The following is a 17,631-nucleotide window of genomic DNA, read 5'->3' on the forward strand; positions in this document are numbered from 1 at the left end:
TTTCCTTATGACCACAATTTTCTTTTTTTTTTTGACAAATTTATTAATGAATAAATTACTTCCGGATAACCAATACGGATACAGAGCTAATATTTCGAGGCCACAGAACATGTGCACCTGCAGTATTTATGGAATTAAGTATGAAATCAGAGGGTTAGTTGTGAATTGGGTCAAAAGCTACCCAGCAAACAGGAAGCAATATGTGTAGCTAGGATAATATACAACCCTAAGTTTAAATAGTACATGCGGAGTACCCCAGGGCTCAATACTAGGACCAAAACTGTTCAACTTGTGTATTAATTACTGTAAAGCAACAAAAAATTTCCAATTCTGATATCAACCAATACTGATTGTGTAAACTTCACATATGTTTTTCTTGAGTAAAATTCTTCTAAAGTAACAATGAGTACAGTTGTTTTGTTGGCTATATCCACCCATCTCTGAGTAGATAATTCATGTATTTTGTATTTTATGGGCGACCAGTTCAGAGTGTAACAGGGTGGTAGTGGCTCACCAAAAAGTTGGTCCTCCTTTCACCCAATCACTGTTGTTGCTGTAAAACCATGTGATTTCTCTGATCCAAAGGAAGAGGAAGCCAGATGACCCGGATGAAACATAGAAACTCCACGCAAAAAAAGACAAAAACAGGTACCTTCTTGCCGTGTGTCAGCACCACAACCACTCTTCACATAGGTAAAAGTCCTGCTTTGTTCTCCAATAAATGTCACACCGAGGAATGTTGTACTATGAGTGACCTCTAAAGGTCAAATGTATTTTCTTTATTTGGTGAAACTTTCGGCTGCATGGCGGACGAGTGGTTAGTGAGAAGGCCGAGTTCAATTCCACCCTTGGGCATCTCTGTGTGGAGTTTGCATGTTTGCATCTCCGGTTTCCTCCCACATTCCAAAAACATGCTAGGTTAATTAGCGACTCCAAATTGTCCATAGGTATGAATGTGAGTGTGAATGGTTGTTTGTCTATATGTGCCCTGTGATTGGCTGGCCACCAGTCCAGGGTGTACCCCGCCTCTCGCCCGAAGACAGCTGGGATAGGCTCCAGCACCCCTTCGTGAGGATAAGCGGTAGAAAATGAATGGTGAAATTTTGACAAGGAACATTTATGTTGTTAGCGTTATGGGCTGGGGGGAACATCTTTTTTGATTTTTCTGGAAAGTATGCTTATGTAAGACGCACGGAGGGTGAGTGGTTTGCATGTTGGGCGTCACCTGGGCGTCTCTGTGTGCAGTTTTCTCCGGGTTTCCTCCCACATTCCAAAAACATGCATGTTAGGTTAATTGCCCATAGGTATGAATGCAATTGGCTGGCGATCAGTCCAGGATGTACCCTGCCTCTTGCCTAAAGACAGCTGGGATAGGCTCCAGCATACCCGCAACCCTAATGAGCATAAGCGGCATAGAAAATAATGGATTTTGTAGTTTATGACCCCAGTTGTCAATGCTGAGGACAATCATTCCTTGTTTCCTGATTAACATCATCAAAATCTGTAATGTTACGTCCCTCAGAATGGCGAAGATACAAACTCACCTCATAGCATTTTTTTTTTTTTGATGTGTCTATTTCGAGTGAAATATCCCCTGCAGTGGCACAGCCGTCTCGCCTCCCAGGCACCACATAACTCGGAATGCATCAAAAGTAGAGTCTTTATTGATGAGTGGGCAAAAGAGCCACTTCAGCTGAACTGTACAGTTACAGAATATCATCTCGCAAAAGCAATGCCAGATGTCAAAATCACAGACCTCAGTTCACTTTTCAATTGGACTTCCATATCAACATCTGTACAAGTTGGCTCCAACACCCAAACCCCCCTTCCCCGTCCCTTTCCCCCTCCCCAACCACCCTTGAAATGCAGTGGCATACATGCTATTGCAGTGCAACTGTCCACATTCAAGATTGACTGCACATTATTTATCTATGCCTAATGTACTGCATTGCACAAATCTTAATTTGGAGAGATGACTCAATGCAGCTGGTGTTCCAGCTTGGAGGAAAAAAAAAAAAAATAGTGTGATCCATCCAGACACTCAAATGGTTGACGTTGGAGGGGAACACATGAGTGGACATTCAAAATTCCTCCTCAATGGGAATCGCTTATTTTTTAAACTCTTGAGAGCACATTACTTTAAAAACATTCCCCGTCATCGTCATCGTCATCATCATCATCATCATCGATCTGCAAATAAGTGTCTATTTGATTATTTGTTAGAAATACAATATACATAACCATTAACTACTTCAATATGGTGTGTTTGTAGCGTTTTCTAATCCCTCTATTTGTATTATCCATTTATATTTAGCGTTTTCTTTTATACTTAGGAATCAATCAAGTCCATTTGATGGCTTGTGTAATATGAGATAATGCAAGGCTATTTTATTTCGCATCATTTTAGCCCTCCTTTATTCACGCTCGCTCCCATGACTGGTATGATGACCGCATCGGCGTTGTTGTCATACAAACATGGTCAAGGTGTAGTGATGACATCGCAGCAGCACCGACATAGCAACTTCAGTGCAGGCTTCCCCTTGCACACCTACTCACAAATGCGATATAAAAAAAAAAACCACATAAACAGGAATATAAGTTCCCGTACAGTCCATACAATATGAAATCAAGTCATATTTCAAAATAGTGTCATCTGCTTACCATGAATCGTTTACAAATAAAGGAAAAACAGGCATTTTTTTTTTATGATACAAAGAACTCAAACACAGCCTAAATGAAGTCCAAAAAAAACAAAAAAAAACGTAATTATTAATATTAGGGGCTTTTGTGGGTTCATCACTGCTATTGAAATGTATCCAAAGAAATCAGTGCCCATTCAATATTCGGTGGTCTCGTCTGAACGACATGAAAAGGAGTCCGAGGCGCTCGCTCCGTCCTTTCAGACTCTTTGAGTTCCTTATGATGTGTTTCAAGTCTGTAACGTCCTGATCGGAATATTTGATTTAGCATCTGCAGCCATTTTTTAATGCTCAGTTTTTTTTGTTGTTTTTTTTGTGCCTGGAGTGACACAAGAGACTGAATTGTGTCCCTCGAAAAATAAGGCAACATGATATTAAAAATGGCATCCGTGTCACTTTTCAGGGGTGAGGTGACCTCTGAATCCATCATCATAAATACAAAGCATTCTAGAGTTGGGGGGGGGGGTGATGTGGTGCCCCGTCCAAACCTCTGACAGACAAATATCGACATTCTTTTTTTTTTTTTTTTAATGGCACCGTGCCTGCGCTTGTTGGCAAAAAAATTTTGGATTTTGTTGTGCAAAACAACAAAAGACACAAACTATATTCTTCTTCTCATTTCTGAATGACATTCTCCCGGTGAAGATTCTCACATGATGCAGTAGGCCTCATCCTGGGGCAGATGTTGTTTAGTCCTCCAGTAGGTGGGCAGGTGAGCTCGCAGTACTTTTCTCAGATCCTCGTTGAGCAGGAGACAAAAAATGGGGTTGACTCCCGCCTGAGCGAAGCTCATCCATACCGTGATGGAGAGGTACTTGTGAGGGATGCTGCACGACTTAACAAATACCCTCCAGAAGCACGCCATGATGTAGGGAGCCCACAGGACCAGGAAGAGCAGCGTGATGGTGTAGAACATGCGGCCCAACCTCCTCTCAGATCTCACCTCATCCATGCCCAGGAGCCGCCGGTGTTGATTGTGTAGGTTCTGTCTGATTCCCAGCAGAGTCGGCGGCATCGGGCCTCGGCCGAAGCCTGCGATCCAGTTAGCCGCGGCTTGGCCCGTGGCGCCCGGACCGTGGAAGGTCCAGTTCTGGCTGATAGCCGGCACGAGCTGGACTGGTTTCATTTTGCGGTGCCTGTACTCGAAGAGCAGCAATTTGGCGTAGAAGCCGTGCGTGGCCAGGACCACCACGGCCAACATGAGCATGAAGCCCAGGGTGTCGTTGGTCTTCAGGTAGCGGTGTTCAAAAATGCACTGATCCTCATCGCGGATGAACTTGTACGTCCCCACGTCGAAGACGGGCGGGAACGCCATTGCGACCGCCAAAGTCCACACCATGCAAATGATAGCGGCGCAGGTCCAGATGGTCATGCGCTTGGCGTAGAACCTGTGGTGGGCGATGGCAAGGTAGCGCGTGACAGCCACGCAAAAGAGCATGAAGGCAGCATGAAAACAAAAGAGCACGGCCATGAACGCCACAACTTTGCAGCTCAAGGCGCTGTAGGTCCACGCCGAGCTGTTGTGCACCGACACCAGCACGAAGGGGAAGCAAGCGGCCGAGCGCACCGCATCGGCCAGGCACAGATCCAGCAGGAAGAAATACGGGGCCTTGTGAAGTGTCCGGTCTCGTAGCACCAGCATGGAGACCAAGAGGTTTCCCACCAAGCTGACACAGATGATCAACCCCAAGAAGACTAACTTAAAATACGCCGACACGTCTGTGGCTGAGATTCCTCCGCCGGCGCCGCTATCGCTGCTGCTGCTGCTGCTGCTGCTGCCTCCTCGGGCCAGGCCGCTCTGCGAGGCTAGCACGGCCAGTAAACTACCCGGGCCGTCGATGGCAAAGCTCTGGTTGGCCATTCTCTCAGCCTCACACGGGCGTGCCTGCTCGGGGGTGTGGGGTGTGGGTGGGGGGGGGCGGCCGTCTATAAGCTCTACTGATCCTCTTACAGCCGTCGTCTGCTCGCCTCGCCTCGCCTCGGCTCGCTTTTTTTTACAAGAGGAGGCCTTTTCTACACATCAGACTCATCTTTCCTCTTTGTCCACGACCTCCGCCACCTGTGAACACAGACACAGATTTCATGAAGGGGCGGATGTGCCTGCTTGATGCGCAGCTACGGCGACGCTACACTTGAACCGCCGTTAACGTCGGGGCAAACGGCGTTACAAAAATCTGCGCCTTCCTGTTTTCTCTATAAGGCTGGGATCAGATCAGCAGCTCGAGAGCATGCCAGCTCCTTGGCTCTCTCAGTAATTACCTATCCCGTTGCTAAGATACAACAGCTCGCATACTTTGTGCAAGTGTGGGTGTTTGAGTGAATGCATGGGGGTGTACAAGAAGAGGGGGGGGGGGGGTGGAGCAGAAGCAGAAGCAGAAGCAGAAGCGGAGACTGGGCATGTCCAACAAACTGAGATGTTGCAAATGAAAAATGGTGCGTTTTGTATGTCGGGGGGGAAAAAGGACGCTGGATGTATCAAAATGCAAACGTGCTAAATTTATTGTAATTAATATGGCAGGGGGGGTCTGCAAAAGATGATGATTTTTCATGAATGCATTACGGCTGGTGTGAAACACTCTGGTGCTGTGCTAGTCTGGGTGGGCCTTGTCAATGTAGGCCATGCAGAAAGCAATAAGCTCATATTCATATCACATATATATATATCATACAAGCCATTTGCCACCTTGACTAATATTTTATATAGAGGAGGCTGCCATGTCAGTTGGGCCGGGATGGGCTTTTAAAAAAAAAAACAAAAAAAAAAAAACACAAACAGGTGTCATAATCTATGCGTGTTTATGTGTGTGTGTGTTTGTGCATAGAGATACACATACCTTGCATCCTCATTTGTGCAAGAAAAAAAAAAAACATAAAAAAAAAAAATAGGAGTCGCTTTGTCTCACCGTTGCTCGCACGGAGACAAGAGCACATAATAAAGCCTCATGTTGTGCGCTCGGCATTCAACAACACCTGTTATGCATTAATCCATCCAAAAGGGTATCGGAACATATGATCAACACAACACCTCCAGACGATACAACAGCTGATCACACAATCCGGGATGAAGATAGTGAGCCACATTTAAAAAGGTGAATGGCGACGAAAAGATTTAAATTAAAAAAAAAAAAAAGAGAGAGATATATATCCAGTTTCATTTGAGCATCGGTCGTGCAAAGAGTCTTCTGTGCTGCATCACGTCGAAGGTGGCTTCTCCAGAAAGGACAAATGAAAACTATCTTCTTCTGTTCATTTATCCAAATGATGTCAGATTTTCAATGCTTATAAAAACCCACCCACAGACGGCGGAGAGAGGGGGGTAAAAACGACCGTGCGGCCCCTAAATGAATGGTCTTGACGTGTATTTGGGATACTGGCACCGGAACAATCAGTCCACACAGACAAGCGCCTCCATACGTCTTTTTCTCCATCTTTCTGGTGGGGGGGAAAAAAAGGCCCATGCATTTCCTCGCAACGATTCAAATGCAGCCTTTGTTTTCCTTTCCGGCGATGCTTTTACAGTCCAGCGTACATAAAAAAAGACGCCTCGTCCATGACACCATCAAAACAGGCAAAGGAATAGATTCACATCGTCAGTAACGACGTCGAAATCACGAACACCGAGGGAGGAGAGGGAAAAAGAACACCAAGGCAAGTCAACTCGATTGAGCGAATTATTCCTGAATAATCCCAATTATGGCTGCTTGCTCGGACGCAGCTCGTATATTTGCGGAATCGCTCGGTTCTGTTCGGAGAGGGGAGGGACAGGAGAGAGGAGGAGGACGAGTGTCGTGTGTTTGTGTGTGTGTGTGTGTGTGTGTGTGTGGGAGGGGGGGTGTCTCTAAACTGAAACTGTATTTTTTTTTTCAGTGAAAAAACCGTATTCACAGTCTGAACACACTTACCAGTCAACATTGCGGTTAATCTAAAAAGGCCATTTCATAAAATAATGTATAATAAGGAGATAACTATAACGAAAGCAGGACTGCACTCTGGCGTCCTCTATCGGTCAGTCTAAGAATGTCGGTTTAAAATGGGTGGCGCGGTAGGAACTTGCTAATTCATTTTCTTTGATCACTTTTCTTTACTGGAAGTATGACAGGTGACAAAAGCAACAATCCCCGACAAAATTTCCCCCCTTTTTTTTGTGTTTTTGTGTGTGTAGGAGGGGGGTCTCTGAACTGAAACTGTATTTTTTTCAGTGAAACACACTAAAGCAGGACTGCACTCTGGCGCCCTCTATCGGTCAGTCTAAGAATGTCAGTTGATAATGGGTGTCGCGCTAGGAACTTGCTAATTCATTTTCTTTGATCACTTTTCTTTACCGGAGGTATGACAGGTGACAAAAAACGTTTTTTTCGTGTGTTTGTGCGTGTGTGTGGAGGGGGGTGTCTCTAAACTGAAACAGTATTTTTTTCAATGAAACACAGTCTGAACACACTTACCAGTCAACATTGCGGTTAATCTAAAAAGGCCATTTCATTAGACCACACGGTCTGTATAAGAAGGCGATAACTATAACTAAAGCAGGACTGCACTCTGGCGCCCTCTATCGGTCAGTCTAAGAATGTCAGTTGATAATGGGTGTCGCGGTAGGAACTAATAGGAGCTAATTCATTTTCTTTGATCACCTTTCTTTATTGGAAGTATGACAGGTGGCAACCCCCCACCCCCCCATTATATGTATATTGACAATCATCCACAACAAATTTGTCCATATATACCCTATATATACCCGATAAATCACATAAACACAACAAGCAAATCTGTGAAAACAACAACATTCTAGCATGTATGAAGTTATACAATTTGATATTCCAACATTTGTTTTATTCCCATTTAATGCACATACAAGTGATGAACATTTTCCAGACACAGTCCCGTTTTCTTCCGCTCTCCGTGGAGAAACAGCGTAGAGCAGCAGTGAGTCTGGCGCCATTAAAGTTACATCGGTGCTTTTAGCGACTGGCCTCCAGAGAGCATCCAGCTTTGCTTGATGTGGTGAAACAGACTGCAAATATGCATGCGGGGCTCATGTGTATCTCTGTAGTCATGGTGTCATGCCAACAGAAGATGCTGATTCATCATGTAAACTAAAGAACGCAAACCCCAGGGAAAGCTCGCCAGAGTACACAGTATTGTATAAAAGTGGATATATACTTTAGTATAGTCAGTGTACATCTTGTACAGCAGTATAGCTTTAGTAGCCACTGGAACTTCTATTGTTAGCTATATCGTAAGCTAAGCTACGTATACCGTTTGCGTGGTGGACTGAGGCCCCGCCTTTTTCAGAACTGATTCACATTTTCAGCGAGTGTCATGGTTCCCGTGTTGAGTTACCGACTCCGATAGAGCAACTAGACACAATAACCCGCACAGAAAACTTTCTAGATCTTCCAGAATCTGCACCTATTCCAGCTGTATTTCCTTAGATTTGTGCTTCCCGCCTAAATGGTCTGTTTTAATTTATTCAGCCCACGGCCTTCTTCTGGGCATGCCCACGGTGCTCCACACTGTTGCCGTTTTTTGTTAGGGCTTCTAAGTAGCGTCTAAGTAGCTGTGTCCCAATGACGTGCATTGTTAGCTATCTCGTATTAACTAATTCTCTCATGTTATTATAATACACAGAAAAGGGAAAAAAAATATGTGTTCATGTTTGTGTGTAATAAACCACACCTGATTGCTGTTTATGCCCCGCCCACTCTGAGAACGGATACATAGCTAATGTAGCCAATCATTAGTTGGGACTTGATGAGCAGCCTTTCAGTGGTGAACTCCCCCAATTTATGACTAATAATATGCCATAGTCAATCACTGTAACTGTAACCCTGCATTTTCAGTATTATGTACTCAGGGGGGCTGTACGGTGGTCGAGTGGTTAGCGCGGAGACCTCACAGCTCGGAGAATCAAGTTCAATTCCACCCTCGGCCATCTCTGTGTGGAGTTTGCATGTTCTCCCCGTGCATGCGTGGGTTTTCTCCGGGTACGCCGGTTTCCTCCCACATTCCAAAAACATGCTAGGTTAATTAGCGACTCCAAATTGTCCATAGGTATGAATGTGAGTGTGAATGGTTGTTTGTCTATATGTGCCCTGTGATTGGCTGGCCACCAGTCCAGGGTGTACCCCGCCTCTCGCCTCTGGGATAGGCTCCTGCTTTATGTCGGCATTGTCCGTGCTAGCGACTGCAACTTAGTGATAATAGTTGGACATATTCAGTCAATACAAAGGCTAAATTAGTTTAGCAGTTTCAGGAGACAGCATCACAGCATCCATCCACCTATGCTGCAGCGTGAGTGGACAATGTGCCATCAACAGATGGATTCTCTCGGTCACAGGGACCAGATGGATGAGGTGCAATCTGTTAACATGTTAACAGTGGAAGCACAGTGACGGCTCACAGAGGAAACAAATAACAAAAAGCAGTGATTTTCTTTCTATTTCACGTTAGCTGGAAAAGACATTCCAGCGCTATAACAGTCGGTCCTCGCTCACCACCAGCGAATGATGAAAAACTGCAAGTCATTTAGACGTTTTTTACATTGAAAGTTACTGTAATTATTAGATTAGATTTAGCTACAGAACCCTCCTTTTCTCTCTTTAATTGCTATTGTTCACTCACAACAGAATCCAGGTCTAAAAGAGTCTCACACATTTATTAAATGCATTCATTCATTCACTTTCTAGCGCTTATCCTCATGAGGGTCGCGGGGAGCCTATCCCTGCTGTCTTTGGGCGAGAGGGCGGGGTACACCCTGGACTGGTCTTCAGCCAATCACAGGGCACATATAGACAAACAACCATTCACACTCACATTCATACCTATATGGACAATTTGGAGTCGCCAATTAACCTAGCATGTTTTTGGAATGTGGGAGGAAACCGGAGTACCCGGAGAAAACCCACGCATGCACGGGGAGAACATGCAAACTCCACACAGAACCCGGGTCTCATAGCTGTGAGGTCTGCGTGCTAACCACTCGAGCGCCGTGCAGCCTGTATCCATCACCCTTCATCCATAGGTATGAATGTGAGTGTGCATGGTTGTTTGACTACATGTGCCCTGTGATTGGCTGGCGACCAGTCCAGGGTGTACGAATGAATGAATGAATGAATGAATGAATGTTGGGTCAATTTCCTGATTTTTTTTTAGCAGCCTTTTATTTAACAAATTATGCTATGTCGTTAAGTAGCCACTAGATGGCAGCAAGTGTTTGGTGACAGTAGGCACGGAAAACTAAAAACTACTACCTGTTTGACAGCATAAATATTATTAAAAATATGGAATGGACAATTTTATTTCATGTATATTTCATGCATTGCTAAATCAGCTTCTGTTAAATAAACTGCAATATTTGCCAGCATAATTTACCTTGCTTTCTATTCTGGAAATCTTAAAAAAAAAAAGAAATGTGAATTAGAGTGATAAATGCCAAGATAATCTCTCTGTGGGAGCAGGCAGCCCCCTTTGTCACATCTAATTGACATTATTGATTTCATGTGATGACCATCTATTTTTGTTGCAGCTATTATTGGAAGTGCTCAGACAGACCGTGGGCTGCTGTGTCACGATGAGATACGACCCCTCGGAAGAGACCACGTGCAATACCGTCGTTGCCTTCTCTTCTGCAAGTGAAACTGAACCTCCTTGTTGGCTTTGTTTTCTTTCCGTACACACAGGAAGAATCGTGGCTGTATGTCATGGCAACACATCACAACTATATAACACAGCAATACACTTTTTTCATTTAAATCAAAATTGAGTGATGCTGTACATAAATAGGGCATCATATACAGTAAAATGGTGTCTGTCACAACAAAATCTTCCTGAAATGTTTGCAAAACCACCGATATTTCCCCGTCTAATGCCAAATATATAATTCCAACCCTGCCCACCAGATGTACTTATGAACTGAGTGGTCATTTTTATGCATCCACTCCCATACCGAGTAGTCAGTTACTTGGTATACCCGTCTGTGTTGCGTCACAGTGGCGTCTCAAAATGTTATTCATTTGTCACATTGTAAGACTCGCCAAGCTGTGACCTTGATGAAAGTCATCATGCTCTCACAGACTCCTCGGTGCTCCGCAAACAAGTTTCAGGCATGTGTTGGGTATACATCATAAATGTGACATTCTCTTCCATTTACAGATAGAGAAATACTTTAGACTCAATGTTATCCATTTGATCGTCTTGCATAAGTCGAACATTTGCAAGGTTATCAAGTTCTTGGACTTATTTTGTTACCATACAACACCGGCATATGAAACTCAAGACAGGGACGAGATCAGCTCCTGCTGCTTGGGATAATTCAAATTTAAAAGCACTTTGAGATGTAATAATATGTCTACCGAGTGTCTGAAATGACCTTGGAACAGAACAGAATCATGACAAGCCAAGTGTAAGGAAGCTAGAAGAATTTTTAGCACTGTAACTGATAACCTGCTACACAATCATGCATGTTACAATACAGCTGAAGCTCAAGGCGGGTGTGAACAGAACACATGACTTGTGCTTGAGAACAGGATAAATGGCACCAAAAAAAAAAAAATGGATGGATGCCCTGCAGAGCCCTGCACAGGAGCATGTACTCGGAAGCCTCTGTTAAGATGATTGGAATTCTAATACAGGAATTCCTTGTATGAGCTGCACGGAATGAAGATACGTGGCTCTTAAAGCTCTGATTTGCAGCGGAACTTTCATCTTGTCATGCACGCGCCCCGGCATGACAGCGGGGAACTGCGAAGAGGATGATGTCAAGGCATGGTGGGTCACTTGATACCGAGTGACTCCAGTTGAGTCAGGTTTTAACAGCCCGCTTTAAATCACACCACAGATTTTTCCAATAATATTTAGGTCTGGGGAATGAGTTGGCCATTCCAGAACGATGTACTTGTTCCTCTGCATGAATGCCTTAGTAGAATTTGAGCAGTGTTTAAGGTGGATGTCGGCTCTTTAGCGCCGCCCTAGTGGCGACCTGAAGCTTTTTGAAAAATGTTTGAAAATGGAAAAAAGAGAAATATATATTTTTTTTAATATGGTTTCTGTAGGAGGACAAACATGACACAAACATCCATAAAGTTTTCCAATGCTGTAAAAATATGTAGAGTAAATATTAAATGTCAACATTTCTGTCAAAGAAGATTTACGTCATAGCCTGCGACACACGTTTCTATTAGCATGGCGGGATGCCGGGCAGGTTTGTAAATAAAACGGCGGCTGTGTGATGGGCCGTGGATCCCAACGGGAAAAAGAGAAAAATAACTGAGGAGAACAGAGGATTAAACGTTTCTTGGACCGAATGATTTGCATTCATTGCATTCATCTTCCATGTCCGATGTTGAGAAGCTGACCAGTCGTGTCCGAAAACAGAAGTCACATTAAACAGGTAAGAACACAATCCTGTCATAGTCACATATTTAGTAAAAAAGTGGCTGTTTTTATAAAGTGATTTCTGATTTTCGTCAGTATATATTTGGAATTATTGGATTTTATTGTGTTTTGTTGCTTGGGTCCGAGTGTTACAGGCATTTATATCGGACAGCTATTATGTAGCGCGGACTTGCATGACCTTTGAACCAGGAAGTTCGTCCGGTGTTAAATTACTCGGGACTGGAATGTTTAAATAAAGTTGGTTGAAAGCAACAAGTTACATTTTCCTTTTCTGTTGAAGTCAGGTCGCCCTTACTGCGGTTGGGAGCTGAAAAAGTATAAATATAAATAAATAATATAAATAATAAGTTAACACAAGGATAACTATGTTGGTTGCGTGTCAAAAGAGGGCAGCTGCTTAGTCATTTTGATAGTATGCTAATATTGCTAATATAGATACATACAGCATGTGTTGCCTTCATTGTGAGGCGTATAAGTCTCCAGACACATTTGTTTTTTTGGTCCAATATGGCTCTATCAACATTTTGGGTTGCTGACCCCTGCCCTAAACTGTGATGTTGAACAATATTTGCTCTCCGGTTATTTGACAGTTGTTTTGAGGCCACCATGGTGCTACTCTTCATTATTGCACACTTCCTGTAAATCCTATAAACTTCATTTCACTTCTTATCTATCACTGTGCTTGTCTGCTATATGATATATTTAACAGACATTTATGATTTATAAAGGAAAATCCTGAAAATTACCAGGGGTGCCCAAACGTTATAGTTGCAATTCTCAGTATACAGTGCACATCTACTCCACTGTATATTATACATCCACACATTTTCTATGCTCAATCGATTATTTGGCCCACAACAATGCTTGTATTGCTACTTGCAGAAGTTGGAAATAACTTTCAATATGTCAAATAAAAGCAACAGATACATGGTTATGAAACATAATATTTTATTCCAAGCTCAAGTGCAGAGAAAACAGCGTAAGTAAAAATACAATTCTGCGGTAACACAAACTTAACAAGCCAGTGTATAAGACACACAGTATGGTAGCTGCTCCAAAGCTATTCATGATACATGAACGGTACTGATTATTTTGGTGGAGACCACACACCCATTTAAAATACCCATGATTTAAGGAAAGGAAACGACATCAAACAACAGCCAGTGGTTCTATGACATTATTATTAAGTAAAGGCACAATAATGATTGGGCATGTTTATGTGTAATTGTCCCAAAACAACTATAGTAAACTGTGAAAAGACAGCACATTTTAGTTTGTGAGAGTTTGAACAATGCGTCCATCTTCCCTCCATCACAGCTGATACCATTCATGGCACCTCGTATGTAAACAGTCACGACTTTGGTCCGTTCGTTGCTTTATTCTCCCACATGTACAGTACTGGACTGGATGAAGAAATAGCCCTCTTTGACCCCGGATCCATGTGCTGTCTCACACCATGGCACTCAAAACGGAAGTGAGTCCATGAATATTTTCTCCACAATTGGAGGCGGTGGGACCAGATCTTCTAATTTAAGGTAGAAGATGCGTTGGAGGCCTTGAGTGCACAGTGTCCTTAACTCGGGCAGCTTCCCAAGCAATCTGGACAAATAGTTCGGACGGGAGAAGGGGCAGCCCGACACGTGGTCTTTCAGGCTGGTGATGAGCTGATTCTGCAAGTCTTCCACTCGCTTTGGCTCCTGGAGACCATGTCGGTCTAAGAAGAAGATAATTGTATATTAATTTCATATGTAAACAACGCCCTGTGATTGATTCCAGGATGTCTTTCAGTCAACTGGAATTGGCTCCAGACCACCCATGATCCCAACGTATCAACTTCTAGGTCGATTCTGATCAATGGTTGCTTAGCAAAAAAACAAAACAAAACAATACAACCCTTTTGGTGTGTGGTAACAATCCACAAAGGTTTTAAAAAGTAAACCACTAATGTTTCTTTTGTTGTGCTTGAGGTTGTGTTACAGTTTGTCCAACACCTGTTCTGTCAGTCCTTGAGTTGCATAACCATCTTGCACTGTACCCAGCAGTGGAACCAGAGACCTCGTAAAAACTGTCTCCACCCCCCCCCCCCCCCCCTTCAACCCTCTGATTTTAGCGGTGGGTGTCAGTGGATTAGAGGTTCTTACCCGTAATAATGACCAACGCTGTGAGGCAGGAGAAGGAGGAGACATCCAGCTTCATGCGATGGAGATTTTGAGAAAACTCCATGATTGAATCAATCCAGTCCCCAAATCCTTTGACACACTGGGTCTTGTGAAGGACTTTACCGTTACAGAAGACTAGCTTGTTCGTTTCAGGGTTTGACCTGGGGAAACGACAACACTCACTTTAAATTATGTCCATGCAACTAAATGTCTCCAAACTTTGCATTGTTTGGAGATGCAGATTTCAAAGGAAGTCCAACTCACCGATAAGCGAGACGCAGGATGAAGAGTTCAACAAACGCAGACTCCAAAAGCAGTTCTTGATCTTTTGAGGAGAACTCACAGAAACCCGGGATACACTTCGCCCACTTTCTGATGACCTCCAAAGAGGCCATGAGCAAGTCGTAGACCTGTTTGACATCACTGGCGTCCTCTTTCTGATTGGCGCAGACGTCTATTTCATCATACTAGAATCACAAGACAAGACAGTGTTCAAATGGATGCCCCTTTGAGTAGAATCACTCCTAAAGGAAGTAATACTGTTTTTACCTCGGAATAATCCACTTGTCCGTCATTGGGATTTGAGTCGATGTGAGCTCTAACAAGAGATGCGATCATGCTCACTGGCGACACTGTGTGGGCAACAACAACTTTAGGCTTGGAGGGCAGACGACCTCTTCGACCTTTGAGGCTGTCTTTCCTCACAACTGTAAATACACGTGGGGGGGGGTAAGATCAGTGTTGATCAGCTCTCTGTATGAAGTATAGATGTACACTTATACAAACTACAAAAACAGTACATACAGTAAACCTCGGATATATCGGACTCGGATATATCGGAAATTCGCTCACAACGGACAGATAAAAAAGAACCGATTTTTCTGTAACGCATTTCCAATAAAAATTCATTGCATATATCGGATTTTTTATAACGGATTTCGCCTATTTCGGACAAAATCTCCAGTCCCGTTCCAATGCATTTCCATTAAATTTCCCTCGCATATATCGGATGGCCGCATCGTGGCGCTCCGATTCGCCGAATCGTGACAGGCCGCTATACGACGTCATTTGCAGCGTTTGCAGCGTTGCCTGCGCGTCCAGGTACATTGGAAACATAGTCAAGGAAGTGCCTTTTTATAACGGATAAAATCCGATTTACGCATATACCGGATGTAAATCCGATATATGCGTAAAACGGACATTTTCCGGTATACGCATATAATGGATTTCGCTTATATCGGACAAAACCAGTGGGAACAATTGAATCCGATATATCCGAGGTTTACTGTAGTATGTAATGTACACAGATTGTTACATTATTACTGGAAATGAACAGCTCTTGTATCGGATCATCGGATCATTTTTAACATTGAGATTTTTGTTTCAATTTTTTTGAACTCACCTTCCTTCACCATCCCTACAGCGAGACATTTCTGGAAGCGACAAAACTGGCAGCGATTCCTCCTCCTCTTGTCCACAGGACAGTTCTTATTGGCCAGGCAAACATACTTGGAATTCTTCTGTACTGTCCGCTATAGTCAATGAAAATAATAATGAGTATGATTGTGACAAATGCCTTGTGCAGATACTTAGAGTAAAAAAAAGTGTGATTACCTTAAAAAAGCCTTTGCATCCCTCACAGGTTCGAACCCCATAGTGCTGGCACGAGGCACTGTCCCCGCAAACGGCGCAACAGCCCTCATTCCCTCGTAGGCTTTTTAATTTCAGTGGCAAACTCCCGTCCAGGTGATCGGCGGCATCATGGCCGCATGCGTCTGTGGCGAGGTTGGGAAAGGTGAGCGATGCTGCGTCAGTGAAAGCATCATGCTCTCGCAGGTGGGGTTGCCCCAAAGGAGACAACTCCTCCACAGTCCCCGAACCAAATGTGATGAAAGATGGCACATGTGGTACTGCTGCGATATCCTCAGCTGCCCAGTACCCTGCACCGGGTGAATACGCCCCACAGGATAGGTTCCAGGTGGGCGCGGGATGACTTTGCAAATTGGGGGTAGAAGGAGTCGAAACTGACGCTGAGCTGCCAAAATAATCAGACCCACAAGGGGAGAGGGCCTCGTCTGGGTAAGTGAACTTGAACGCACCGGGGTAACAACCGTAAACCTGGAGGTCATCCAGCTTGAATGGGCTCTCCTGGCCTGGAGTGAGATGGGCCGGCGTTGCGGTGAACTGGCACGAGTAGCTGTCAAAGGTGCTTGATTGAGCGGCCGCCATGGAGCTGATGCTGGGCAGGGACGGGGCAGAGAGGTGGTCCAGCCTTGAGATCAAGTCTGGGCTTTGAGGCTCCGAGCTGACCAGGTTGTTATTGTAGGGCCGAGATTCGTGCTGGGGGTGTATGCAGGTCATGGCTACAAAACTGAAAGGAAAATCACAGCAAAAGAAAAATAATAATAATAATAAAGCAACAATGAATCAACACTTAAAATGATAAAACTTCATTGTAAATTCGAAATAGAATTTTTAGTTTTCAACTGATCACATTTAATTGCCCATTTTGAGTGCAACTGTACAACATGTTGATGCCACACCCAGCATATGATAAAAAACCGGGTCCTGTTTGTGGCATGCGTATTAAAAAAAAGTAGTATTTTTAGTGATGGCACCATGAATCAGTCGTCACATTGTAAATCAAAGGCTACCGGAGAGATGTGAGCATATTGAGGTCTCAGGGTTAAGGGGCGACTTTGCCCTTCTGATAATCCATCCAGCAGCCTTAAATTCATTATTATACTATTTTAGGTGTCACTTTCTTTAACATCAGTTATTTAATTGATTATAAAATAGACATTTAGTTCGTTTAAATTAAAATAAATCATAATGACACAAACTAACATTACATGTAGAAATGTAATATCTAGATCTAGCCATGTTTACTGTATATTCTACTGACCAGACTGTAGGTGAAGCACTTCCTGTAAGTGTACTTAATAAAATGTCTATGGAAAAGGAACAAACAAAAGCGTCTCTTACCTGTGTAGAAAGGCTAGAAACAGGTCGCTCTTCAGCAGCGCTCTCTCATCATCTGTATCTCCCAGCTAAAGGGTAGTCCCTTTGGTGGCTCTTACACTTCTTTATAGCAGGCTCGGGCGTATCCATGACGTCAGAGACAGCTTTCCATACAAGGCAGGGCGGTGGGCGGGAGACGTCGTAGCTGTGACCAATCACAGCGAGTCTTCCGGAGAATGGGTTTACAACGACGCACTCCGGGATTCCGTTGACGCACATAGTGAACAACCACAGCATTGTTTTAAATATACGCACACACACACACGCACTCGCACACGCACTCGGAAGACACGCATGATGATGAAAACGTGATAAAGTTTAACATCCTTTTTATTTAGAGCAGGAAGACGCTGTCTGCCCTA

At 43.8% G+C, this 17,631-nt stretch overlaps 2 protein-coding genes across 4 annotated transcripts; both read right to left on the bottom strand.

The window, feature by feature from the left end:
- Positions 1 to 1,818: 1,818 nt before the first annotated feature.
- Positions 1,819 to 6,432, bottom strand: gpr173 (G protein-coupled receptor 173). The gene is made up of 2 exons (XM_058051812.1): positions 5,534 to 6,432; positions 1,819 to 4,758 (listed from the first exon to the last, which is right to left on the bottom strand). Exon 2 carries the CDS (start codon positions 4,558 to 4,560, stop codon positions 3,349 to 3,351), a length of 1,212 nt encoding a protein of 403 aa, XP_057907795.1. The 5' UTR covers positions 4,561 to 4,758; positions 5,534 to 6,432; the 3' UTR covers positions 1,819 to 3,348.
- A 6,620-nt stretch (positions 6,433 to 13,052) lies between these two features.
- On the bottom strand, positions 13,053 to 17,631 carry LOC131104348 (probable nuclear hormone receptor HR38). Of its 3 annotated transcripts, none has more exons than XM_058051419.1 (7): positions 17,234 to 17,631; positions 15,863 to 16,619; positions 15,651 to 15,780; positions 14,798 to 14,880; positions 14,513 to 14,715; positions 14,231 to 14,409; positions 13,053 to 13,803 (listed from the first exon to the last, which is right to left on the bottom strand). In XM_058051419.1, the coding sequence occupies exons 2-7, from the start codon at positions 16,607 to 16,609 to the stop codon at positions 13,553 to 13,555; spliced, it is 1,593 nt and encodes a 530-aa protein (XP_057907402.1). In that variant the 5' UTR covers positions 16,610 to 16,619; positions 17,234 to 17,631; the 3' UTR covers positions 13,053 to 13,552. The 3 variants fall into 3 exon arrangements, with proteins under 3 accessions (XP_057907402.1, XP_057907400.1, XP_057907401.1); XM_058051417.1 differs by having other exon boundaries at positions 14,798 to 14,955; XM_058051418.1 differs by lacking the exon at positions 17,234 to 17,631 and having other exon boundaries at positions 14,798 to 14,955; positions 15,863 to 16,885.

This window comes from Doryrhamphus excisus, chromosome 16 (assembly GCF_030265055.1).
Source record: "Doryrhamphus excisus isolate RoL2022-K1 chromosome 16, RoL_Dexc_1.0, whole genome shotgun sequence".
NCBI lineage: Eukaryota > Metazoa > Chordata > Actinopteri > Syngnathiformes > Syngnathidae > Doryrhamphus > Doryrhamphus excisus.

What these genes read in the sequence shown, in the direction of transcription:
- LOC131104348 (XM_058051417.1), bottom strand. Translation starts at nt 16,609, where the DNA reads ATGACCTGCATACACCCCCAGCACGAATCTCGGCCCTACAATAACAAC. An exon ending in TGTAGGGATGGTGAAGGAAG is followed by an intron (nt 14,956 to 15,650) that starts GTGAGTTCAAAA and finishes GTGTATTTACAG; the next exon opens with TTGTGAGGAAAGACAGCCTC. An exon ending in GACAAGTGGATTATTCCGAG is followed by an intron (nt 14,716 to 14,797) that starts GTAAAAACAGTA and finishes TTGTGATTCTAG; the next exon opens with TATGATGAAATAGACGTCTG.
- gpr173 (XM_058051812.1), bottom strand. Translation starts at nt 4,560, where the DNA reads ATGGCCAACCAGAGCTTTGCCATCGACGGCCCGGGTAGTTTACTGGCC.